At 48.9% G+C, this 27,803-nt stretch overlaps 1 protein-coding gene across 1 annotated transcript; it reads right to left on the reverse strand.

Moving 5' to 3' along the window:
* Nucleotides 1–566: 566 nt before the first annotated feature.
* LOC149356449 (G2/mitotic-specific cyclin-B-like) lies at nucleotides 567–27,751 on the reverse strand. The gene is made up of 8 exons (XM_089577779.1): nucleotides 27,479–27,751; nucleotides 23,953–24,069; nucleotides 19,036–19,242; nucleotides 11,721–11,882; nucleotides 8,174–8,410; nucleotides 3,293–3,432; nucleotides 2,305–2,413; nucleotides 567–1,240 (listed from the first exon to the last, which is right to left on the reverse strand). Exons 1-8 carry the CDS (start codon nucleotides 27,506–27,508, stop codon nucleotides 1,142–1,144), a joined length of 1,101 nt encoding a protein of 366 aa, XP_089433905.1. The 5' UTR covers nucleotides 27,509–27,751; the 3' UTR covers nucleotides 567–1,141.
* Nucleotides 27,752–27,803: the final 52 nt, after the last annotated feature.

The raw sequence follows: 27,803 nt of genomic DNA on the forward strand, positions 1-27,803 counted from the left end.
CTGCTTTCATAGAAAGCCGAGCTTTTAAAAGCCCGAGAAATGTCGAGAAATGAAATATCTCTGGTGGCGGTCGTGAAAATTTTTTTGAAGGGTGGTCAGGTTCCTGCAGATCCGAAAGGGCGTCTACGCCCGCTGAAGGGCAAAGGACTCTCCCATATTTGTCCATATAACGCTGTTCTCGACCAGCTGCGAGCACCTCGTCCCCTGCCATGGTCCCCTGCGAACTTCGCTGTCTAGAAGCAGTTTTAGCAGCAATAAATTCAGTTCTGGCTGGCTGATAAACAACGTACACAGATAGAGCCGCAGGTTAGGAATTTACCAAAAAAAAACTTGTTTATCCTCAGTGCTCCTTTTAAACAGGCACTGGGTAACCAATTTCAGAGCGAGAGCTCTACTGCTCCCGTTCTGCAAGGTCATGACGGTATGCGAAACGACCTTGGGAGGAAGTGGCAGCCAAAAAAAAAAAATACAACGGGAATGAAATAAAAACCAAAATTAAAATAAATTTGGTGTGCACGGCAGTGCGAGTGAAAAACCTGCCCACCGTGGCAGGGGACATTTGTTGGTTGTTCTCTGGAGGTTGCTCGGGGAGAGCAGCCTGGGTCCCACAAGCCCCACTGGTGGCCGAGTTTGAAACAGCCACGTGTGCTGGGGCAGTGGTGCATTGCTTACCCACAAGTCTACTTCACTGCCAGCTGCAATCACACCTAATTGATTTGCACTGCAACCTTCAGCTGATGCAAGACCCGATAGGGCAAGACTGAAGGATAAAACTTTATTGCCAGCTCTGCCATCCATGCATGGAGTGTTGTCAGCTGCCAAAGGAGGCATAAAAAAAGTGTTGCTCACACGCGATTTGAAGAGTCGGATTCTCACCCCTTCAGGCACTGCCGTTTCTGTCCTCTGTGCATCATTCCTCTAAAAGCAAAGATTCTAAAAGCAAGAAAAAAAAAGTGGGGTGAGCTGGCATGTTGTCATTTCAAGCAGTCTGCTGTTGTCACAGAGCAGAGGGTCATTCTAGTGGCGTGCACTAGGAAGAGCGAAGATGTCTGCCCACTGCAGTGTCATGGTCTGTTTTCACACACACTTGTGGAAAACACTGTCCACCACTGTGCGACACTTCTTGGGGGGAGTGTCTTGTCTATGTCCGTCCAGCCATCTTGCGCAACTTGGCGGTGTGGGAGGCCACCAGGGTGCTGACACTCTCCAGCCGGCTGCTCTTGAACTTCTCATAGGGGGCCTGCAGGGAGGGGGGGGGGGGGGGAGGGGGACCAAGGTTATAAAGATGACACACCAATTCACAATGACAACAACAACTATGGGACCACAAAGTGCAGAATTTGGGATTAACTGCAAACCACCTCGGTTTCTTTCAAATGCACTACCGTAGCACAGCACACAGGATGCAATCCCTGTTCTGGCCATAGGTTAAATGGTAGCTGCACTCATTGCGTAAAAACAAAAACATATGCCGCGCAGAATCTTTCGCAGTAAACAAAGTCACCAAATGTGTTGAGTGCTCTGAGGTGTTTGACAGAACCTCCACACCTGGGGTGCACAGAAGCACGCTTCCAGGCTTGATGGCAGACTAGCAGCGTACTGCTTGTTGAACGTCACTGAGCTGAAGCTGCAGAGGACGGCACTGTGGAACTATCCACAGCTTATCGTACAGGAGATCATCCTGTCTGCCATGAACTCAAATAGTAACTCGCATTAGAGATAAACGCACAGTTGGTTGTGGCTACACATTTAGCAGCTGAATGGTGGGAAAGCCACTCTTTCAGACCCGACAAAGGTGGCTGTGAGAGCATGCGTGGAATGGCAGCTGCATGCGCACCACGGAAAAAGTGCAGTTTTGGTGCTGACTTTGGCTCAAACTTGGGCAATGTGGACAGCATCAATTGGTCTTGCATGTGAAATACTGAGCCTAGAAGCGTGAAACTTTGCAGAGTGGTGAATAGTCCACAAATTTTGAAAATACATTTTCAGAAATATTCTGCAATTTTTTTCACCTCTCACCCCCCCCCCCCCCCCACGAGTCTTGCTTTGAGCTACGCATGCCCAGCAATGCCATGCTGCGAGAGATGCTTAGATGGTGGCGGTGTGGCACTGAATTGCACGTGCTGATGCAGTGACAAGGTGTGCCCTGATCTGACCAAGCTTCGGAGAGAGAGTCACATGCACAGTGAGATCTCGTCAAGTTTCCCCATGCAGCTTACTTCAGCAGCTGCTTCAGTTGGCCACAACTGTGCACAATCTAATCTAATCTCCCTGAGGGGGGGGGGGGGGGGGAGGAGGCCTTGCCTTGTGGGCACTCCTGGGTGCGTCCAGCAGCAGGGCAGCCATGCGCTGCACGGTGGGCTGCAGGTCCCCCTCCGAGTAACGCCCGTAGTGGGCCATCAGGGGGCCCCACCTGTTGTGGAGGGAGAGAGAGAGACTCACTGCTGCAGCAGCACTTCTCTCGACATCAGGCTAGTATGCAGTCAAATTACTATCCTTCTCCATCCCGGAAGCTGAGTGGAAAGGGTTCTGCAGTAGCCACTTCACAAAGGTCAAGAACAGCTACAGCAGTTTCTGAAGTGAAAACTTGGAAATCCCACAACTCAACTGCTATGACAGACAGAATAGCTTTACCCTTCTACTGCACAGCTTGATGTCAACAAAAAACCAATGGCAGGCAATCTAGCAAGCTCCCTGCAGCAAAATTTGCTGAAAATTGGTTTGGTTTGTTGGGGTTTAACGCCCCGAAGCAACTCGGGCTACGAGGGACGCCGTAGTGAAGGCTCTCGACAAAAAGTTACATAACATATTCCATAAGTGTATGAGTACTTGTACATAAAACTAAACGACGTACACACATAGACACCCAACTTTTGGGTGCATGTTTTCTTCTCTGTAATGAGGCGTACACCATTATCATACATGGATTACCACATGCTACTCTCCCAAGACCACTAAATAATTTAAAATCAATTTTTTTCGTGCTGTTTTGGCTTCAACAGCTCAACGATTACCGACATCAAAGAGGTCAGAGGTCAGGTGAGGTATCAAAAACTGCAATATAAATGCGCTTCTACACTTGCTGCCATTCTGACTCTTCTGAAGAAGACGGCTGCCTTGAAGTCAAAGCAAGGAAGCAGTGATTATATCAGTTTTTCCATGCCTCGCTTGACATATTAACCACAATTTGACATCACAGCAGGTGGTCTGATCTTTCTCGTTCCATGTTGATTGCACTGTGGCATAAAAAAAAAATGAACCGCCCATGGTCCCCAGAGAGAGAGAAAGAGACCTCTTGTCCTTGCCCATCAGGTTGAGGGCGAGCCAGAGGGCAGCGGCCGCCTGCTCCGAGGGCCGCACCCACGACATGGAGTAGTCCAGGAGGCTCAGCTCCAGGACATACTTGGCCACACTGTGCTCCAGCACATCCGCCTGCACAGCACAACAAGGAGAACCATAGGGCCACTGGAACCCTTCACCATTCCTAGTGACGCCAGCCCGGGAAGAAGCTTCACGGGCAATGCCGACCAAAGCACCAGTGTGGAATACACCAGAACATCCATTGATCGCTCTAACCTCACAGGGATGTGAAATACGTTGTGCAGCGTCATCATAATTTTCTATACTCATATACTATCAACAAGAATTTGCACACGAGAGCATTCAGACCCCAGAAAAGCCACCGACTAGTTTTTCCAACACCATGCTGCAACATCAGCCGACAACAGCGACAAAGCTGCCAAGGTCACACATTGAACACTGGTCACGCTACGCTGAAAAGGAGACTACCCAGAAGACAGCTGCAAAATCAGCAACACTGCAGTTCGTATTTGAGACTGCCCCCATCCTGCCTACACAGCTCACCAGACCAAGACCCTGACAATGTCAAGTGACCATGATCACATGACATGGAAGTCTACTGCTGCAGTACACTTGTGCTGATCAGAGATGTGCCTTCTCTTGCCAATAGGTACAGTAACTGAAGATGCGACTCAGATACAAGGTTCCCCGATCACGCTGTCTGCCTCGCACCACATCTTTCTTCCCTTCCAACAGCTGAAGGAAATGTACTTTTCAGGTGCACATGAGCAGCTTCATGGAAAATGATCACTGCTCCTTTAAGTAGAAATGAAAAATTTGGCAGAGGCACTTAAAAGTGTTCAAGCGTGGGAACACGAAAGCATTACAGTGCTGGGTCATGCTACACTACAGAATGATTGACAATGAGTCGCGACATTCACGGGTCTTGGCACGTTAAATTTCCCCATTCACGAGTATACACATTCGCTTGCACGTGGTGTGACATGGTACACTGGCGTACTGCATCATCTGCGTTTCCTGCCATGGACTGCAATGGATGCCGGCTTCTGTCCTAATGGAACATATTACACTTTCACATCAAGACTGCCTCAACACCAAGGCACTCCAAATGAGGTGTGGCCAGTGGACATACTACCCACTGCACACTGGTACAACGATCACCAGAACAACAACACATTTTCTGATGCTGTCCCCACATTTATACGGTGCTCTGCACTGCACAGCCTTTCTGAATTGTTATTTTGGAACAATCTTTCTTCACAAACTGACGCCCAGCTATAGCTACCAACGATATCTTAGACTTCGTGGTGAAAAAAAAAATTATCCAATAGGCAGTCTTAGAAATCCCTAGCTAGGAAACCACTTAACTGAAAAGAAAATCGGCTGAAAATTTGCCAATTTCGCTCTGAGTCACATCCTGCTTGCAAGCAATAGGGATTTATGAAGAAACCTTGTTGATAACTTCCCCGTGCATGCACTCAAAATTGCAGGCATTAAAGCCATCCCACAAGTTACCATTTTTATTCTGGTTAATATAATGTTTTATTAGGGTTTAACGTCCCGAAGCGACTCAGGCTATGAGGGACGCCCTAGCGAAGGGCTTTCGAAATTTTGACCACTTCGAGTTCTATAATGTGCACTGACATATCGCACAGTAAAGGTGCCTCTGGAACTTCACCTCTATTGAAATTAAGCTGCCACAGCCAGAATTGAACCAGCTTCTTTCAGGTCAGCAGCCGAGTGCCATAACCAGTGAGCCACCGCAGCAAGGCGCTTCGGGTTAATATTATTATTATTATTAACCTTCTGGTCAATACTAATAATAATGAGTTTATTTTTCCTCTTTTACAAGGAAAGGAGCAACCGCGAAGAAGCTGCTTTGGAGAGCAGCTTGACAGGGCGACTGCCCCCTTACTGACTGCATTTGGCAGCACAGGATAAATCAACCAACTGAATTACTTACATCAATAAATGAAAGTAAGTTAAACCACAAAGAAAATCAAGGTACATCACATAAAAAGCACTCATGAGGACAAATAAAAACCAATGTGCTCCCGGAGAACACTACTATTCCCTGGCTACTTAAATTTCCACAAATTCTATCATATACAGTCTAGCCCACTTATAACAAACTCGTCCCTATTACGAACGAGGGTGGAGCTCCTGTCAAAAAATGTATTAGGGCTATGGCACTCATCTCAAAAAGAGCAACCATAGCAGCCCCAATTGGTTATCAGTCATACTGAACGGGCAGTCGTAAGTTTGGCCCCGCACTCGAAATAAACGCGCACTTCCCGGGATTCGATCCTCCGAAAAACCCACTGGCAAGCTAGGGCCGCTGAGTGAGGCAGCATCGTCCTATATTGGGAGTCCTTTTTTGCCCAGAGGGGGACGACTTATAATCGCAGTCTCCTGATGTAAGGAGCAATACACAGCACACGATGTGGGGCAGGGCAGGAGGGAGGGGGATAGCTTGTGCGAAATTATGTTCGGAGTGAACATTTCTTTTGGCCAGCGAAGGGTGCAAGTTGGGAGGTCAAGTATAGGCAGCAATATACAGTGGAACCTCGATTATACGACGTTCAGGGGACCGCGCAAAACCGTCGTATAATCCGGGTGTCGTATAACCGAAAATCAAGCGTGATATTTTTTAATGTCTGAACTTCATCGTCATCTTTTTTTTTTTTTTTCGGAACATAAATGCAGCACATTTTTGCCGGCAGAGGGCTAGTCTTCAACAAACAAGATAAAATGGCCGTGAGCAGCGGCTCGCGCGGTTTTCTTGATAGGTGGAAAGATTAAGGTGCACCGGTTATCCACTGGCTAAAGTGTGCCTACCGTATTTACTCGATTCTTCACGATCGCGATGCCCAAAGTGAGAGGGGGTTCGAAAAATCTAAACTGACCCGCACAAATTCGTCGCATGACCGGGGGAAGTATAACCGAGGTTCCACTGTATATGGTACATGTTTGACCCTCTTTTTGAAGCCGCGCAAATTCTGGCGCTGCGGTGAGACACACCACTCTTGGGGTGCACGCAGCAGATGAACGTAGGTGAACTCCACAGGCGTGCTTCCTTTGCGTGTCGCATCGGTGCTTGGAGCCCCCGTGCACCAGAGCTTTGAAGTTCAGTTCCAAGGCATAACCACACAAAACTACGTTGTAAATGAATGCCACTCTGGATGGGCAGCTGCGCTGGTTAGCGCCGATCAACAAACTGGAGCACCGACAAAGACTGGTTGCGGGTCGGGTCCCCCTCTAATCCAGAATCTAAGCTCAAAACAGCGGACAGTGAACACAGCGCTTCAGCGAAACCGGACAGCCACACGCGATTGAACATTCACACTCAGGAGATTACAGACCTGGTTATTTGCTACCACGCCTGCAGTACATGGACACACCAGGTGAGCCTCTTGAGAAAAGGCAAAATCCTCTCCTGTGGGAGTCTTCTCACACAACACATATACGCATCGCTGGATTTTGAAAGCCTTGTTACCCAATTTGAGCAGTCGTTTCTTTATACGAAGATGGCTGCAGCTTGCCACAATAACCGCCGATAATAAGGCAGCAAACTGGGCTGCAGCTGGTTGTAGTTCATTTCTGCATCCTGTCATTCCCCATTTAAGCAAGCTTTGGTGGCCGTCCTGCACTTTTTCAAGAAGCATCCCACCCAAAAAGTTAGCAGGTAATCCCCATGATTAAAATCTGAAGCACCGGGTCAAGGGCACACATGTAACGAAGCTCGGCAATCAAGGGATCTTCGCAGATACGCTGTCCACAGTCATACAAGGAACTCTGCAGACTCGCCACAACAATTGAATGTCTGGGTCACCAATCTTGTTCCTGTGAATGTGCTTGACCCATGTGTGGCTGTCCAGTCTCACAGAAGGGCTGCCGTCACTAACCCCTCTCCGAGCTCTGATTCCAGAATCGAGCGGAACTCTCGACGTACAACCTTTGTTGTCGTGCCTGTTTCTTGACTTGGCTCGAAGAGTGCTAACCAACGCAGCTGCCCATCTATAGTGGCATTCATTTATGATCCAGTTTCACGAGGCTATCGCATCCGGCGACCGCCAGACAAATCTTCAACGCACCTGGATACCACGCAGCAGTCTGAATGTGACACGCAATGAAAACACGCCCGTGGAACAAAGTTATTCTGCTGCGTGCACCCGTTTGCCATGGACGTATACTGCATGGCAAAGCCCCAACAGGCAAGAGTGGTCTGCAGTGCAATCTAATCCCCCGAAATTGTGGGAAGTGCTGACAGACAACAACAGGGAAGGTGGACACAGGAAGCGCAAACACGTGATTGGAATGTCTGTGCATGTTTTTGCAGCTTGTCTCTGAAGATTTCGTTAATAAATTCTAAAATCATCTGGCCCATGGACACCTCAACATGGGAACAGCAGCCAGTGGGACCACAGGCGAAGCCACAATCCAATTCTGTGCTAGCAACCCCTCGTCACTTCGCTCGTCATGTTCAGAGCCCACTGGGGCTGGGTCTGGCATGCACTGCACCGTGGAGCTCCTGGAGCACCCATGGGAGTCCTCTCAGGTCGAACTCCGCGGATGCATAACCAGCTGCATAGCATGGTCCCGAAGCAAACAGCCCATGGACCCCACACTTTTCGCAAATGCTGCACTCAGTGCCAACTTAGTCAATGTGCCACGCAAGGCTATTTTCAGTGTGAAAGCACTTATAGCCGCACTCCCTGGGTTTTCAGTGGTGTGTGTGTGTGTATAGAAAAGGACAGGTGCACAACTGGCTCCCTGTGTCAGCGGACACCTCAACCGTGCTACGAGGCATGCGGTGGTGTCCCCCTGCAGCAGACTGCTGCTTCCCCTGTACCTGGGCGGCCTTGGAGTTGCGCCTGAGGAAGTGCAGGGGCAAGGGCCGCCCCAGGGACCAGTCGAGCACGCGCAGGATCTGCTGCTCCATGCGCAGCACCTCCCGCCCCTGGTACGCCCCGTCCGTCACGTACACCACGTCCCCCAGCGTGGGGGGCATCATCTCCTCGTACTTGCTGGCCGTGAACAGGGCCGCCACCCCCACCAGCTGCAGCCTGGACCGGCTCACACACTGCTCCTGCATACAGACACAACAGCTGCACCATGTGAGACAAGTACGGTCGCCACAGCTGCACAGGAGACGGTCACAGTTGGAGAGGTACGGGAGATGCCTTTGCCCTGCAGCCGGCACAGTCCGACTCGTGATGAAAACAAGTCCCACTTCATTTAGGCAACATGTCCTGCAGCTTTTAGCCATGAGCTTTAAAGAAATTTCGCTGCGGAGAACATTCTAGAATGCATGCCACTGGTTTCTCTTGACATCAAGCTTTGCAATAAGGGTAAAAGTATCACCCTGCCTGTCAGAGAAGTTGAGTTATAGGATTTTGAAGTTGTCACTTAAGAAACAGGAAAATCCTCCCCGTTTATGAAGTGGCAGCTTCGAGACCCTGTAACTCAACTTCTATGATAGGCAGGATAAATAGTTTTACCTTACTGTATAGCTTCATGTCAAGGCAAGGCAATGGCATGCATTCTAACAAGTTCCCCGCAATACAATTCAAGTGCACAGGGACTTGTTTTACACAAGATTAAATTACATACAGTGCAATCCACTCATAACGATACAAAACCAATCCGATTGTTAACAGGTTATCCTTAATACCCAGACCACCAAAAAAGAGCACACCTCCGTATTCCCTCACGCATGTAGCCACCACAACCGCGGCACTCTGCCAAGTTCGCCAAGCGAACGCTTATATAAAAATCTTATCAAAAGCTTCTCAAGATTAGCGGAGTTAATTATGCTGTAATCACATTTCTCTCGATAAATGTGCTGGTTTTGTTCCAGTTCTGGTAAAATGCAATTTGAAGCAATGTTCGGAGCAATAAAATTGCCAATATGAAGCACTTTGAGGCAGAGGAATGTCATTTTAGGAGCAGTCTGGAGCACTAAATTCGATACTGGAGCACTTCGGCGCTTCTAAAACTGTGTTTTATGTTTAATTCTGGAAAATGTAGCTCTCAGTTTCCAAGTCTCTTCGTTTGACAAAACAACGCTAGAGGAGTGTGATGTAAGATATGCTACACCATAAAGGCTTGCACACAGACACCCGAGGGGTTTTAATTCTATGGTGACATTCATGAAGTGAGCAAGCAGTAACTAGACGAGGGAATTGCAAAATATCGTCGCTGCAGTGCAGTTTCCACTAAAAAGCAGACTACCATTGCTTATCTTGACAACAGTTAAATTTGCTCTGCTGCAAAAACTTCTATGAAAGGTTTTTTGTAGCCATTCGAATCTCAGAAGTTCCGATGATGAACCCAATGCATTACTGATAACTTTTTTTTACAACCATACAAGCAGTCATCGGCCATAAGGACATCAGTGCCTTTCACCCATATTTTATGCTGTGCCAAAGGATTCACCTATGTTTACACAATGAAAGAGTCTTAGGTCATTATTTGTACGCATAGATGTCCATAAAGGTTGGTTTAGGTTGGTTTATGGGGTTTAACGTCCCAAAGCGACTAAGGCTATGAGAGACGCCGTAGTGGAGGGCTCCGGAAATTTCGTTCTTTAACGTGCACTGACATCGCACAGCACACGGGCCTCTAGAATTTCTCCTCCAAAGAAATTAAACCGCCGCGGTCGGAATCGAACCCGCGTCTTACGGGTCAGCAGCCGAGCACCATTACCACTGAGCCACCGCGGCGGCAGATGTCCATAAAGCAAATCGCATTTAGTCTTGTATCATATTACAGTGCACTTCTAGTAATTCTGTCAAATGTCCCTGGTCCCTTGAAATTTTAATTAATGAGCCTACTGTAACCATATATCTGCAGCATATACAGGAACACCAGTCAACAAAGGCTACTACTCTATAAACGCGTGTAAGGGCCGCACTTTTTTGGGTGCCGCCCATACACGCGATGTGGAGAAAAAAAAATACGTTTAAAGTAAAAACACACCAATCTGGGAATGAGTGGCGTTTATTCTACGTTCAATCATCACTCAACTGCAAGCTGGTGCTGTGCTCGGGAGCACGCTCATCCCACAAAAAGTCACGCAGCATGTCCACTGTCAATGCGCACTTCCAGCTCATAGCAGAGCAGCTCTTCTTCCAGTTCGGGGTAACTTGCACGGCTTGCCTCGGAAAGCGCGCTCTTTTCAGTTTGTGTTTCTTAATGCATTCTTTTGCTGGCCTGCTGCACGCTTGCTGTGTTTGAGAGCAAACTCCCAGCTGTGTAGCTATTGCGATGCTTGCCCACTGTGCTAAAACTGCTACGCTTGGCAGCAGCACACGAAGGCCTCAACTACGATGAACTAACACGCTACCACAACTCCTGTGCCTTTTGACGGCCACAAAAAACTGGAGCTGGTGGTACTGATGCCGATGTGGATAGCAGAACCTCAGAGCGCAGGAAAAAGATGATGAGCCATGGCCTTGGGCGCCATCTGTGGGTGGCACCTGGAAGCTCCTGTGCGCGTATGTGGCCTCCGTGATCAAGTGCACTGTTGCTCGCTGCTTGAGCCAATCGCGGAGGCCACTCTTATTCCCGCACAGGTTGGAAAGTTTGGGTGCGCCCCTAACACACTTCCTTCGGGAAAACAGGGTGTGGCTCTTACGCGCTGCGTTTATATGTTATACTCTGGTAGATGTGGCGTGCCGTACACACAGAGGTAGTCATAACTGTGCACGCGAATTGTACGCATCGCCACATCATATCTGCATCACAATTAACCACAACCTTCGATCACTTCACTCAGGCTCGGCCTAATGGGCTCGCCAGTTGCAATCACGCCAATGAAAGGTAGTTTCTAATGACACACAAGGCTGAGGATGTTGGTCGGCCTCCACATGGCGTGTGTGGTGCTCGCATTCTGCAAGCGGGAGAGAAAAAGGGTAGCGGCTCGAAACAACTGCTAAAATTTCGCTGGTCCAAGGACTGCTCGCACATGCATACGGCATACAAAGTACACCACGGAAATCCGCATTGAGACTGCTTTTGTTCATTGATGGCAAACTATGGGGCACAGAAAATTAATGCAATAATGAATATAAGCCGGCTTCAATGACAACCTTTAGTGGCGGCGACAGCTAAGGTTAGGTCTGCCGTTATAGCCGGTACAAGGTGTAGCCCCGTCCTGTCCTCATCTTTCTGTGTCCTGTTTTAAACGCTACGTTTGTTCGTTCAGACAAGGTGCCCTCCAGTTCGAAAGCAGACAGTTTGGAGCAGTTTGATGCAATTTTAATTTTTATCAGGATGGCGCAGCTTATATAGTCTGACACAGTTTGGCGCATTCGGTACAATGATGGAGTCACTGCATTTCTGCAATGACGTGGCCGTTAGTGATGCCATCCTGGAAGTCCACAGTGTGTGTTCACCTGCAGGAAGCGGTCGACGAGGGACACCGTCAGGAAGAGGGTCTCAGGGAGCAGCTGGAAGCGCGAGTGCACCTGCATGAGCCAGTTGACGAGGATGGCCCGCATCTCGGGCGTCACCGAGGGCTGCAGGCGCAGGAACTTGGGCTGCACAGGCCAACGAACCTGGGACAACAGGGGGGGGGGGGGGACATCATTCACCCATTGGACTGACTGGCAACTGGGGCGCACATCAGATATACATACTCCCACCGAATATCAAGGGGGTCTTTGTATTTTTACAGACAGTCACATTTATGAAGTCTTCAGAGAACATGTATTAATGTGCGCGAATTCCTGTGGCCAAAGAGCACCATGGCACAAGGATATTACCTGGAGGGAAATTCCTCTTGCTGGCAATGATATTAGCCTGCATTTGCGTCAAAGTCGTGCTTTCTCTGCACACGCTCGACACCAAGGCCATGGCATTTGCAATTTGTGCAACCGATGATCGTGGCAGGCCGCCCGAGCAAGTCATTCGAGACTGACCCGCTTTCAGGCTGCAGAGCCTCGCACACAGCTCAGTCAGATCCGCACACATTTTGAGGCAGTCTTCACTAGTCTGCAGTCAAGTCTTCAAAAGTGTTGCAGTCCATGACACTGAGAGTGCCTTCATCGGCGGAGAACCCAGGATGCCTAAAACAATTGGTGATCGTTTCAGCTCCGAGTGCCTTCAATGCGGTGGCCGCATGTTGACTGCCATAAAAGGTTTGTAGCACAAGTTTTCCTCATTCTCAAAAAAAGGGGCCGAGCGCCTCAGGGCCGATAGAAGACCTTCAGGTTTTTAATGACCCCCTGGTCCATTGGCTGCACACTAGTTCTGTACGGGAGCATGTATTCGAGCAGAACGGCTTTCAGGTTGATTGTGCCATGAGCGATGCAGTTATCAACAAAATAACCTGCTGCCCTGCTGCTCAAAACTCCGGTCCAGTGAGTGCATAAATCTTCAGTGAGTGCATAATTCACGCCTTGGAATTGTTGCAATCATCATCATCGTCAGCCTGACTATGCCCATGGCAGGGCAAAAGCCTCTCCCATGTCTCAATTAACCCAGTCCTTTGCCAGCTGCGGCCACCGTATCCCCACAAACTTCTTTATCTCATCCACCCATCCAACTTTCTGCTGCCCCCTGCTACGCTTGCCTTCTCTTGGAATCCACTCCGTTACCCTTAAGGACCACCAGTTATCTTGCCTTCGCATCACATGCCCTGCCCAAGCCCACTTCTTCCTCCTGATTTCGACTAGGATGTCGTTAACCCGCGCTTGTTCCCTCACCCACTCCGCCCGCTTCCAATCTCTTAATGTTGAACCAATAATTATTTTTTCCATGGCTCGCTGCATTGTCCTTAGCTCAAGCCGAACCCTCCTTGTTAGCCTCCATGTTTCTGCTCCATTGGTGAGTACCGGTAAGATACACCTGTTGTACACTTTTCTCTTGAGGGAAATTGCTGCAATACCACATGGGAATGTTCTTCAAACCCTTGAAACACCTTGGGTTTTTTTTTTATTTGCCACTTACAATTAGCGGCAGCTCATCTGTGCCAGCAGAATTTGCAGCTACCATGACTAATGCTTTCCTAACTTTGGTGTCCCCCTGAACAGGAGTTGCTGGAAAGTGTAAGCTGTCTTTGGCAGTGGTTTTTGTTAAAACTGAACGAGACATACGGGCCTGTGGGGCTCGTACAAATCGGCCACTTACTCTGAAAAATTTCTTTGAAGTGGAATGTCATTCCGAAAATTGTTGTTGTGGGGGTAAATTATTGCATTGCTTTGTATGATTGGCTGACGGGGAATCTGAAATACAGTGTAGTCCACTTATAATGATACCAGATATAACAATATATCGATTATAACGATCAAATCATTTAGATTATCAATTTTCCCATTGCCCCTATGTAAAAATAAACCACATATAACGATACGATTATCGGCGATATATCGGATGCAACGATAGAATTTTGACCGCCTTGAAAATATTTACTAGGAAATTTCGTATGAATGTGTGCAAAAAAATAAAGTTATTTGAAGAGAATGACGGGAAAAGTGCCGCAAGTAGACCGTTGTGGAGAAATCCGCAAGGAGGCGATGCATGCGGCCTTTGGAAGTAAGCGCCATCATCATTGTAATCTCTGGAGAGAGAAGGTGGGGAGAAGGGGAGCGCTTGCTTGGCCGCCAGTCCGTTGGCCACCGCCGTGCCGTGCGAAGGGTGCGGCCGTACCGCTATCGCCACGATCGCACGATTGTACGTGGAAGATGGCGCCGACTAAGCGGACGGCGATCTCTATCGAGGTGAAGCACCAGATTCACAAGGATTTCCGGCAGGGCTTCAAAGTATGAAGCCTCACTAAAAAGTATGGGCTTTCGCAGTCGACTATTTCGACAATAATCAAGGCTGTAGATGTCCTCGAGAAGGCCGGCTCCAGCGGCCACGACGACCAGCGAAAGAGGGTTAGAGACCCTTTGTACAGAGATGTCGAAGAGAGTCTCTACCAGTGGTTCCTGAACGCTCGCAACCGGATGTTCGGATCACAGGACCGATTCTTTCTGCAAAGGCGAAGAAATTCGCTTTGCTTCTGGGACGTGAAAACTTCGAGCCCTGCGGAGGAATGATCCAGAGGTTCAAAGATCGCCACGGCATTGTTTATAAAAGCGTGGTCGGGGAGGCTGCCTCGCTGGACGTGTTGGCGAAAGATGAGTGGCTGGTGACAAAACTGCCCGAGCTGTTGGAGCGCTATGAAGAAAAGAACATTTTCAATGGGAACGAGACAGCGTTGTTCTATGAAATTCTGCCTTCAAGGACGCACGCTCTCAAAGGGGACCCGTGCATCGGTGGAAAACACAGCAAGGTCCGAGTGACTGTTTTTGTGCGCCAGCATGGATGGTAGGGAGCGTCTCAAGCCGTTTGTGATTGGGAAATCCAAGAGGCCCCATTGCTTCAGGAACCAACACATTCCAGTCCGCTATCGGAATAACAAGAAAGCGTGGATGACTCGCGACCTGTTTCAGGAATGGCTGCTGGAGTTTGACGGCGCAATAGAACAAAAGAAGAGGAAAGTGGTCCTACTCCTCGACAATTGCTCTGCACACAGTGTCAGCGTGAAGCTGACGTCTGTTGAGTTGCTCTTCCTGCCTCCGAACACCACGGCAGGTCTGCAGCCCATGGACGCAGGCATAATTGCCAATTTCAAGGCCCTCTACAGACATCGCAGGCTCGAATGGCTGATCTTAAAAATAGACCGCTCGATATCGCCGGAGGATGCTTCCGGGCCTCCTCACCTGAAGGTGAGCTTGATCGAAGCGGTGCGGTTTGTGTATGGTGCGTGGTACAAGGTGAAGCAGTCCACAATCAAGAACTGCTTTAGAAAAGCAAGCTTCGTGCGTCCCGACTGTGCGGTCTCAGAAGGGACAGATGACTTGCTCCCCGAAACTGCCGATGTGGGTGCACTCTGTAATCATGTTGCCACTTCCGACAACGCTGGCAGAGCACTCTTAGACGACTTTTTGAACGCTGACAACGCTGCTGCTTCGTGCGAGGAATTCACCGATGAAGCCATTGCCGAGGAGCAGCTATTGCGACAAAAAGCGGCATCGAGCGATGATGAAAAAAGTGGCGACGATGACGGCAGCATTGACAACAATGGCAGTGATACCACCACGCCAGCTCCAATGTCTTCACGAAATGCCTTATACCCCTGTTACACGGGCGTTTTCAACGGCAGTTCAGTTGGCCGTCAGTTGAACTGAGATCAGTTCGACTGAGATCAGGGGTCCCAGTTGAACGGCCAACTGACAAGATGGCATCCAACTGACAAGATGGCATCCAACGGACAAAAAAATTTCCCGTAGTGGATTGCCTTGGCTCAGAGTACTGCGGCATGTGCAAAGCAGCGAACTAAGAAAACACCCCAAATAAAACTGGAGATGCATTAAACACAGGTGGACATAGTGCGTGCGTCGAGCAGTCAAAGTGAGAAAACACACACACAAAAAAAAAAACGACGACGACCAGCGAACCGAACCACATCGGATAGCCGTGGCCACGAACCGACATCGTCCCACAAATTTTTGCCCAAAAGCAAAAAAAAAAACACAAAATTTGTCGCTATAGGAAAGAATATCTTCAAGACGATCATTTACTACCCCGCCGCGGTGGCTCAGTGGTTACGGCGCTCGGCTGCTGACCCGAAAGACGCGGGTTCGATCCCGGCCGCCGCGGCCGAATTTTGATGAAGGCGAAATTCTAGAGGCCCGTGTGCTGTGCGATGTCAGTGCACGTTAAAGATCCCCAGGTGGTCGAAATTTCCGGAGCCCTTCACTACGGCGTCTTTCATAGCCCGAGTCGCTTTGGGACGTTAAACCCCCAACAAACCAATACACACACAAAAAAAATGTATACGCTGTTTTTCTTTATTTTCACTTCGCTCTAGATGAAACGCCATGTGGTTAGTGTGCTAACTGAACTCAACGCAAAGTGCTCGTGTAACAGCAAGCGAATCCAGTTGAGTTCAACGACAGTTGAAATACTCAACTGAGGGTTAACTGAACTGCCGTTGAAAACGCCCGTGTAACACGGGTATTACAGTCCACCCAGTCGCTGACAGGCTTTATGCATGGTACAGGACTGCCGCACATGTATGCTCAAAAACTAGAGACTATGCATACTGAAATAATCAAGCTTCAGCTGCCGCTCAAGCAAGCGCGGATTTAAGACTTCTTTAGTTCAGTTCAGTGCATTTATTTCAGTTATGTACAATGGCTGAGGAGAAAGGAAAAAAAGCCGCGCACGTGGCTTGACAAAGCTCCCATCTCCCATAGCGGCTTGGCACGGCGATGACAGACAGCAATAAAACAATAATAAGAGAATGCATGAAATAACAAATATGTACAATATCTTCATAACAGATCACCAGAATAGTCTCGGTACTGTTACACACACGCAAATGATAGTTTGTTCACAGCACGTGGATACTTTGTTTATATACATACCAATATTCGTAGTGTCTTGTGTTGTGAACAGCAGTATTTTCCCGTAGATTCACAAGGTAAGCAAAAAATGTGGTGTCACTATGTACCTGAGATTTGTACTGCTGAATTACACGGTATTGATGAATAACCCTTGCATCCATAATGCGGTATTTTGCAAATAGAGCACTCGTATGTGCTAAGTATTTAGCACCCGCAATTGCTCTGACTGCATTTTTTTGTAATGTTAAAATCTTCTGAATATTAGTTTGCGTCGTTGTACCCCAGACCAAGTGGCAATATTTAACCCCAGACCAAGTGGCAATATTTAACATGAGAGTCAAAGAGGGCATGGTAAATAACAAGTTTTGTCCTAGTAGGTATCATGCACTTTAACCTTCTGAGTATGCTGACAACGCGAGCTAGCTTACTCTCCATTTGCTCAATGTGGTAGTCCCATAACATAAATTCATTGAAGTGAACGCCAAGTGTTTTTACAACATTAGTTATTTCTATCATATTACTACCCAATACTAAATCTGTATGTACAGCCCATTTGACATTTTTAGCTCTAAAAAATATCGCCTTTGTTTTACGTGTGTTTATTAGAAGGGAATTTTTTTCAGACCATGAGTTAAGTTTACCCAAAATGCTGTTAGCCTTTTCTACTATATCATTCGCGTTGGTGCCAGACAGAAATAAAGTAGTGTCGTCACCGTAAATTACGTATTCTGTTTCGGAGTCAATCTGTACTAAATTGTTAATACGCCGAGTCCACTTATAACAATGTTCAAGTCCCACGAAAATTCCATTGTTATAACCGATAATTGTTATAAACGGGTTTCACGAAAGAAAGCATAACAACTGCAAAGAGGGGTCACGGACGGCAAGTGACATGCGAGCTCCGCCGAGGCATCGTTTTGGTGGCACCGAAAGGGGTATTGTAAAAAATATGAGAAGGTTGCTGCGGCTGCCTCTCAGCTTGAAAAATCCCTTAGTGCCCGAGAAATAAACAAAGAAAACATGAAAACTTGAAAGCACTGAATAGCTTGCACTTCTCACTTCTTTGCTGAAACAAACCCGTAATCGGTGAGTTTTCGACTGCTTCGCGGCAATCTTGCTGACACCGTTCTGGAGGGCATCCAAATGTTGGACATGTTTGAGTGAAAGGTTTTTTGCAAAAATGAAGTCCCGCAGGGACTCGATCATTCTTGAGGCCTCCTGATGAGAGACAACTTGTACAGGCTCCGGTTCATCTTCATCACTGCTGTCATCGCGCCGGTGGCTGCTGCAACGATCGCCTCGTCAGTCAATTCTTCGTTTGTGGTGACTGCATCGTTGGCGTGCAAGAATTCTTCAAGTTCTTCCGCGTCGCCGTCATCACCGCACACCATAGACCAAAGTTCTGTAATCGCTCCATTGGCAGGAGCTTCGCGACACTCTGCGTCACTGATTAACCTATTTATTCTCTTTATATGTACAGCAATAAAGTGTTCAGTGTTCTTTAGTGACTAGCTTTGTTCTATCCGACTGAATCATCGCTGGCAAGTAGGTAAGTCTGCATGCACAGGAAAATGCATGCGTGCTCTCGTTTGCTTTTTTTCTTTATTTTTTTTGGCGGTCCAGATATAATGATCGGATTTTCCCGTTTTCTCAATATCGTTATAAGTGGATTGCACTGTACTTCGCTTTGGTGGAAATTTCGCTGTCGTGGCATTCGAATGTTGTAGCGGGGCTTGACTGAATGGTGACTTAGTCTATCTCGCAACTATTAAAAAAAATGGTTTGCATTCCATACAAATGTCAAGACCTCTCAAAGGTCAAACAAACGGAATGACTAAGGCCATAGTCAAATTATGCTGGAAGTGATAAACTGTGGCCCAAATTGAGGAAAGTCAAATTTCGGAAGTAGGCCAAATGTGGGCCAAAATTTGGAGACACTACAGCATTGGCCATAGTCAAAGTAGGCTTTGGCATCTGACTTAAGGCTGTTGCTATGAAATTGCCAAGTCAGAAGTAACTTCAATGTCCTGAAACTAGTTTGCATTAAGTACAGCTACAACTAATAAATGGTTGTGAAGCGTGTAGTCAAATCCAACAGTGTTTTGGGGCAGATTTCGTCACAATGAAATTTTTTGTGAATCCCACCAGTCTTGTTGTGGCAAGGTTTGGCTGTAAGTAAGCAACTTCACGGCCATCTATAAAGAACTCTGCCTATGTAGGCAGACCTAACTCACTGCAGACCTTGTGCAAACAATCTGGCTGAGAAGACTGCACAGCAGAGCGTACTGCCATCCCCCAGGAAGAAATTACGCACCTCGAGGGAGGCCATGTAGTCGAAGATGTCCTGTGCGTACTCCGAGCACAGCTGGGGCTCGTGGCTGTCCCCGGCATCGATGTCAGGCACCCCGGGGGGCAGAAGGGAGGCCGAGTAGGACTGTGCCTGTGCTGTCTCCCCACTGAGGCTGGCCTTCTGCAGGCTCTGGGAGAGGGCGGCCACATCCTCAGCCTTGGAAGGAGCCGCCTGCACACACACAGTGCAGGGTGGAACACTGCTGCTGGAACACTGCACACTAGACTGGCTGAACACGGGGGGAGGCAAAGAATGCACATTTCAACAGTGCCAAGCAGCAGGACCAGAAAAGAAATGGTGCAGTGAGCCTACAACGGCACCAAGCAGCACAGCCACCAAAAGAAAGTCGCCACTTCTGTAAGGCCCCACAAGGACCAGAGACTAAAGCGGTTTGAACCTTTTTGTTAACCACATATTCACACATTCCCATGTCGATCTTCGCAAGCCTTCCCCACTTGCCTCTCCTTGGATATTCAATGCATGAAATTGAAGCTTGACAATATGTTTCTCAGGCACTGCTGCAATAGCACAGCCCACACACAGCCTCCTTTACTTCAGTTCACACTAGCAGTGCAACACTGCGGAGGCTACGCAAGCAGAGCACCCACAAAATTATCACTTCGCCGCATATCAATTCTTGCACCCCCTGCGAGGGTCGATCAAAACATGCCACGGTGTAAGACTACAAGATAGGCATTGGAAATCATGGATGAGGCAGACAGGCACTCTATTACTCAATGCCCTAGTTACAACTTTTACGGATAGTGAACTACTCTTGGGGCATGGATGTAGTCAGCAGGATTAGGCATGGCAGCCGTGCATCTGCGCCGCATGTTATTCTTACTACTGGAGGTCTCGGTGACTGGCTGAACGAAAATGTGGCAAGTAAAACTAAACGCAGGATGCTGCCAGTCACGATGTTTGCACTTTGCACTGTATCCAAGCAATTTGCGCATTTTTCTCTTGAAATTAAGGCTCCAAAAAAGGATGTGCAAATTACGCCTAAATTATGTGAATGTCCTGAAAAAACTTCACGACTAAGATCCTAATGTACAATATATACTTTCCGCCTATATGTCGACCCCCCCCCCCCCAAACTTTCACCCCTCGCTGGCAAAAAAAAAGACTGATTCCAAATATGATTGATACCCCCTCCTTACGTTATGCAGTTCCCTGCAGGAGGAGGATGGCAGGACAGTGAGTGTGCAGCTCAAAAAAATAAATGTGCAACGACACAACTGCAAAGCCAGCAGTCAGAGGCAAAATGGAGGTAGAAAGCGATAAACCGTGCCCTTGTGTGCAAGCCCAGCTGACAAATGGCACACCGGAACAGCAAACAGTTTGATACTTCTAGATTCCAACGCAGGCACCTGTTCATTGGGGAAAGCGACCACTTGTGCGAACGAGTTGGGTAAACGAAGTGCCATTCGTTCCCGCAAGGCAACTCTGCCGCACCGATCTTCCCAAGCCATAGCCACTCTATGCCTAGAGCCCACTCTCCTGATGTCGTGTCCGCACATAATGCAGGAAAGCTGCAACTACCAGGGGTGCAAGCCTATCTCTGCTGGCTTCCCCTCCCCAAGAGAGATTGTCATGGCGGTAGTTGAAACACTGCTGCAAACGAAAGGCAAAGTGCAACAAAGGGGCCACAGCGTTGCCAGCGATGATGCCTGATGTCCATAAGGTGTTGCACAACACGAAGGTAGTGGGAAAGTACAGGAAAATCTCAGCGATGCTGACGGCTGATACGAATTCCACGATGATTTGAGTTCGTGAAATTTCAAACTCTTCTGGGGCCGCTGCGGATGATACGAACGTGCGAGCCATGACCGTACCCGTAGCAGATGAGACTAATGCAGTAGAACCCCACTGTTACGTTCCTCACTGCTGCGTTTTCCCGGCTGTTACGTCGTTTTCTTCGGGTCCCGGCATAGCTTCCATAGGATCCACTGTATTGGGAACCCCGCTGTTACGTCGTAGCCGAGGAAACGATCCCGCATGATACGTCGCAACCGGGCAATGCGCGCCAACCGGCATTTTGATTTTTGATCCGTATTTTGATTTTTGAGCCAGTTCCGTAGCCAGGCTTGGCTACGGAACTGGCTGCAAGAAGCCGCACGCGAGTTGGAGAGGCCGCCACTAGATGGCTATCTGCCTCGCACGCCGAGCAATCTTTATCGTGGGAGGTGGTCAGGAGGAGGGGCGAGGCTGCAGTCGCTTATCAGCGCGTCTTTTCTTTCACTCTTTCTTTTTATCTTTTAACTCTCCTCTATCTGCAAGCGACAGCGGTGGTGGCTCGGCTGGTGGTGGCTCGGCTGGAGCCAGTCGGCAGGGCCCGTGCAATTTCCTTTTCATCCTTCTCAGTCGCAACAACATCTTTATTGTGCTTTGATGGCGTGATAGCGTTGAGTAAGCGGAAGGGGCTTTCCCTTGAGGAAAAGCTGGACGTACTAAACGCAGTCGACAGGCAGCCAGGGCGGCTTACGCGGAGCAGCGCGGCGAGCAGCCTACGAACATTTCAGTGCTTGACGCTGTGCACCACGTCGCTTCAGCGTGGACTGCAGTGAGCGCGTGAACTGCACAGTACTGCTGCGTGCGTGCGGTGTGGCCGCACCGCAAAGCGACGCTGACAGCAATGCGGCCTTTGCTATTGAGAAACGCGTTGTTCTTTCCAGCGAGCGAAAGAAACTGCAATCCACCATTCTCGATTTTTTAAAGTCCTATTGTCAATTTGCGGAAATTAATTGTTTCAAGTCAAAGCTGCACTGTTTTCATTATTTTCGGTGCTTTCCTCACTGTTGCGTTTTCCCAGCTGTTACGTTTCTTTTTCCCGGTCCGGTGAAAAACGTATGAACGGGGTTCTGGTAGTGGAATGCACTAGGCTGAAACATTAAAAGGTTATCCTACGGCTACATCACAATCTCGCAACAATCAGAGTGAATGCAGCGGCAGCACAAAGTGCATGCTGCCACCGCATCCAGTCCAGTCACATTAGCGTGGGAGCACTAGTCCGATGGGTACAGATCCAGAGCCAAATCGTCCATTTGTCTCACTGTCTGTTCGCCTTGTGTGAAGACTCCATCCCGTAGCACTCACCCAATGGTGCCAACCAAGAGCAAGATCATACGCTGTCTGTTCGCAGCTTGCCTAGCGCGAGTGCTCTGTCCCGTGGCACTGTCCGCTCTGCATTGCCTTGTACGCATTAAAAATCCATGCTTTTGAACTGATTCAAATGTCGCAAACATTGTGTACTTTTCCCCGAAAGTTTCAATTTCAGCGCTGCATTCGTGTGGTTACGCTTGCGTAGTGCACTCTTTTTTTTTACTCAACATGACGCTGTTTGCAAGGAGAAGCTACGATGCAAAACTGAAGTTGCAAGCCGCTCAACATGTGCTGAAGAACAGGAACTGCGCGGCAGAGGGAAAGTTCGAAGTGAGTGAAAATAATTATCCAGGACTATCTTCCTTATCTTGACAGAGCAATGGAGTGGACTTCAAACAAGATGCCCATTGAGAACTTTGCAGTAGCGTGCCATTTGCCCACTGCAGCCGAGCAAGGACATGGAAGTCAGGACTGGTGCTGGTAATGTTTGTGCCGTGCGCATTTCGAGTGTGCCCTCCACACCAGGGGATGACCAGAGTGAATCCCTGTGCGCTTAACACCTACTCCACTTCTGTTTTCATTACGCGGGCTGACAATGCACCCGGTCCGCACGATATGGGGTTTAACGTCCCAAAGCGACTGAGGCTATGAGAGACGCCGTAGTGGAGGGCTCCGGAAATTTCGACCACCTGGGGTTCTTTAACGTGCACTGACATCGCACAGTACACGGGCCTCGAATTTCTCCTCCAAAGAAATTCAGCCGCCGCGACCGGGATCGAACCCGCGTCTTTCGGGCCAGGATATGCAGAATGAATACACTCACAAAGGATGACACACAGTGCCCAAGAGTTTTGCTCTGAAGCAAGTATGGAGTTCTGACACAGGCTTGCAGCCGCATGTAGCAGGATTTGCATTTTGGCACAGTTTGGCACAATTGGAGCAGCAATCATATCCCGAAAAATGCAACAAAATCATCTGTGCCAGAAAATAAAATAACCTTGGGGTTGCATCATCCACGCTTATTTGCAATTCTGCTGGAGTGTCACTCGAGAACAAATGGGCGAACCAGACAGTTACCGACCTGCTCAAGAGGTGCCAACGACTTTTAAAAAACCTATTCCATCTTCAATCTGAATCCCTAATTACGGCCGCAATTCATCGAAGAGCCAGGTCCTCTCGACTTGCAAGAATGAGCAGATGTACGTAAAAATTGCATTTTAAAATTATTCTCTCTTGTATGCATCCCCCCCTCCCCTCGACTAATGACCAAGTTTTTAACCAGACCAGATAGCATACCACACAAGAAGTTTCTACAGTAAATCTACCCCGACTACTTTTTCATTTACGTCAGCATTCTCAAACATTACCAAACCTATTAAGTGGGAGCGTTGAGAGTGGCACAACTTAAGTGCACTACCTGCAATGACCTGTGCCCCAGGACCCTTGGGCAGGTCCCACATTTTTAGTAGTGTCATCATCATCAGCCAGACTACACCCACTTCCAAAAGTGGACTAGGCCCAAATTATGAAATTCGTTTCACTGAAATACAACAAAAACCTTCGATTTAGAATATCTGCTTGGTGCAGCTCATTTTCATGATGAAAGAGAAAAATTCGTCCAGGTTCAGGGATCAAACCCAGGACCATTGCCTGTCTGGGCCAGTAGCTCTACCAACTTAGCAAACCGGGAAAGCCATCAGATGGTAGTTGTTGATCAATATTATTCCAAAAGAAAAAAAATCCTGGTTGTCAAGCCATAGCCAAGCAGATCAGTGCTACCTTTGGAGCGGGAAGAGCCCTGTTCGGCTGCCGCAGTGGCGCCCTCTGGAACAGCTGGCCCACCGTGGACTTCTGGCTAGCGGCCGGCTTCTTGGCAGCCACCAGGTTCTCGGACTTCTGCACAGCAGCAGTGTCCCATTCAATAAAGTGTCAGCTGATCAAGAATACAGCCACAATATAGCGCGTCGCCAGGGCAGTTTTCTCTCCTTGCAATGCCCTTACTTCACGGCCACACACCCAGGACTATAGCGAATTGGAATACATTTAATGAATACATAGTGAACTAGAATATACCTTGTTCACTATCCCCAGGACCACATTACCAGGTTGGGGCTTCACTATGCCCTAAATGAGGAGAGTTCCCCGAATCAGGTTTTAAACACATTTTTAACTACCAATGCAGTGCCCAAAAAAGGTACCAAAATCTTTTTTTTTAAGCAGTAATATTTTTTCCATGCAACTCTGATTCTGAACATATTGCCACGTATCATTGTAGTGTTTGTTCGTTCACTGTCAAGGCTGCAGGAAAGGGTTGTTATCACTTTTGTTCGTGACGCGAGAAGCGACCGGACTAATCTCGATTGTTGACAGCCATGAACAGCTGCATCTACTTGTTTCTAGATTACTCTAGATGATCTCGACCTGTTATCTCGAAGTTTCCTTGCCGGCTTTAAATTGAACGATGCCGCGAGCAGCGGGCATTCGTAGATCGACGATTGACGAGCACGCTTGTTGCTTACGCCGAGTGATTCAGTTCTTTTACGGGCGCAAGTCAGCCCTAATAAAGAGCTTCGTTTGCAAGTATTTCTGAGGTCTTCCTGACCGCTGGACTGCCGTCACTAAAACGTGACATCTGGTGGAGGTGCTGGGTAGCCTTCCATGTACCGGACACCCCCAGCAAGTCGCGACGCCAGCCCTTCGAGTCATTCACCGGAGGACTTGACTCCAGTCTACCACGCAGCCTCTTGGAGCCTCCAGCCATGACTTACGCCGCAGCAGTGCGCCGTCCTGCACCTCGACGACGGCACCTAAGCCCCTATCGCCATTAGCCAGCTGCGCTGGAGCGCCGCCCTCTCGCCCCAACCTGCCCGTCCTACGAGCGTCGCACACGGCCTAGGAAATGCGACGAGTGGAGAACACCCGACCAGCGCCGCCAACTATGCTTCCACTGTGGAGAAGCCGGTGACATTCTCCGGTACTGTCCATACAGGAGAATGGGCATCCGAGGATTTTCTTACGACGCCCCACGACCCCGACCTGGCCTGCGACCAGCCGCAATCGAAGAGTTCTTGCGTCGAAGAATACTCATCGCCGAGCCGCCCATCTCGTTCTCCGTCGCCATCGTCACCGCGCTATGTATCTCCTAGCCGAGGCTACGCAGTGCGTGGACGCTCCCCCGGCCCCCCGAAGGTTAAACTGAATAAAGCAGCCTCTGGAGGTGAGGTTGCTTCTGAGCGCAAGAACTAAGACCGTCCATCGACGAAAACACAAGACTATGCCTCAACTACGGCGACGACACTTACGACGACGACTCCTACGACGACGACGACTCCTACGACGACGACGACCCCTACGACGACGACGACCCCTACGACGCCGACGACCCCTACGACGCCGACGACAACTACGACGCCGACGACAACTACGACGCCGACGACAACTACGACGCCGACGACAACTACGACGCCGACGACAACTACGACGACGACGACGACGACACAGCCAGACTTGAAGCTTTTACCGCTGCCCTTAAACTTTATAACGAACGCTAAAGGACTCGAAGTTCGCATTCTCCGCGTTTATTTTCATTTTAAAGCATCGAGACGATGCTTCTTTGCGAGGGGGGTAATGCCACGTATCATTGTAGTGTTTGTTCGTTCACTGTCAAGGCTGCAGGAAAGGGTTGTTATCACTTTTGTTCGTGACGCGAGAAGCGACCGGACTAATCTCGATTGTTCACAGCCATGAACAGCTGCATCTACTTGTTTCTAGATTACTCTAGATGATCTCGACCTGTTATCTCGAAGTTTCCTTGCCGGCTTTGAATTGAACGATGCCGCGAGCAGTGGGCATTCGTAGATCGACGATTGACGAGCACGCTTGTTGCTTACGCCGAGTGATTCAGTTCTTTTGCGGGCGCAAGTCAGCCCTAATAAAGAGCTTCGTTTGCAAGTATTTCTGATGTCTTCCTGACCGCTGGACTGCCGTCACTAAAACGTGACAATATTTATTCGACCCTGGTTTAAAAAAAAAATTAAAATGCACGCGCCGCGCAAAAAGCAAGAACAGCCTGTTTTCATGAGCAACGACGCTCGCGAAGACCGAGAGAGGCAATCCACGAGAAAACCACTCGCGCCGCCCGAGGCACAAGACTTTCGTTATTTTCAATTACGAATAAATGTTTCTACTACTGCATAACTGCATGCATTAGTGATCCAACACACTTAAAACTACTGTGGTACCACCTGAAGCTGCACACGTGACATGCTTGAGCAGTGAGGCCTTGTTGCACCTGTTGACTAGGACAGACTAAAGTTCCAGTGACCTTTAGGTGGAATTTTGAAAAGGAGAAAACAAAGCGCGACAACAGTGGCGGAGAAGTGAGCAGTTTCATTGGCTAAGCGGAAAAGAATTGACACAGCCTGTCCGAGAGCACCTAAGAAATTGACAACCGCGAAAACCAAGACGTAAAGGGGACGCTTCTAATCATCAACCCACGACAGCGAGCCGCGCTAACACGTATTGGCAACGCCGTTTTGACATGACGGGTCCCTGCAGCGTCCACCCGGTGTACTTGGTGCAATTGTCACGATCATGACGTTGTGCAGCTGCACAGCTGAGCGCCATTTCACACAGCAACCTAACAGTTTCCTACAGTCATTACAAATGAAAGGACAGCTGCAGCCAAGCAAGGACCCAGAGCGCGTGCAGTCTCGACGAGGCCTACGCCGGTGCGGCCAAGAAACAGCTATTCGGCAACCGTCAACGGATGGAACCGAACGAACGACAACCAAGCAAGCAACACGCGTGCTTCAGCAAAATCATGTGCACGTGACACAATGCAGCATTTAAACTACAACGAGCCAGTCAGTTTGAGCGGCGGCCGTCAACTAATGACGGCCGGCGCTAGTGCTAGCCTTCCAAGCAAAACAAAACGAAAGTACCCGCGTTCCGTTAATAGCGACAAGTGAGGTAAAGGCAGGTAAAAGTGTCTGAACCGACAAAAGGAAAGTCGTCGCGAACATTGACGCGGCCAGGCAGGTGTTCTGTAACGTCACCGCCAGACGCCAAACATCACTTTCCTGGAGTCCCACATCCCATGTTGCATTTGCAATGTTCACACCACGAGAGAAGAAACAGCGTCATTGATGCGGCGTCATTGATGCGGCCAGCGGTATTTATGACCAGCGCACGGCGTTGCGTTCGTAACGGGTGAAAATGACGGCGCAACGGCCGTTGAGGAACAAGGAACCTGCTAGCCGCAGGTTCCGAATGCGCCTTCCGAGATGCTGTGCAGGCCACTCACCCATCGTGGCGCGCGCCCAAAAGTCGCCATGTCCGGGTCTAAGTTTCAACGTTTCGGTCAAACGTCCAGCGCCCGCAGCCGTGATCCGCTCACGCTCTCGGACAGCTCGTGCACTCCACCCGCTCCACCTTCGAAAGTGCCGCTGGACATAGTGCGCTGGAGTATTTGCTGACAGCGCCTTCCCAGGTCACATGACATGTCACATGACTTTTGTTCTGATGATGATAATGAATAAATTTGTTACCCCATGGGAGGGCGGAACAGAACGTATGCATGATATGTGGATACGCATGATCCACACGTGTACTATCAGCGTCAAATGAAA

The sequence above is a fragment of the Amblyomma mixtum genome, chromosome 3 (genome assembly GCF_055824585.1).
Source record: "Amblyomma mixtum isolate Tamu chromosome 3, ASM5582458v1, whole genome shotgun sequence".
Lineage (NCBI taxonomy): Eukaryota > Metazoa > Arthropoda > Arachnida > Ixodida > Ixodidae > Amblyomma > Amblyomma mixtum.

Bases quoted from the DNA above. Each gene is read 5' to 3' on its own strand.
- LOC149356449 (XM_089577779.1), bottom strand. From the start codon at position 27,508: ATGGCGACTTTTGGGCGCGCGCCACGATGG. The intron at 8,411-11,720 runs GTGAACACACAC...GTCTGTATGCAG, and splicing joins TCGTCGACCGCTTCCTGCAG to GAGCAGTGTGTGAGCCGGTC. The intron at 1,241-2,304 runs GCAAGGCCTCCT...CCCTCCCTGCAG, and splicing joins CACCCAGGAGTGCCCACAAG to GCCCCCTATGAGAAGTTCAA.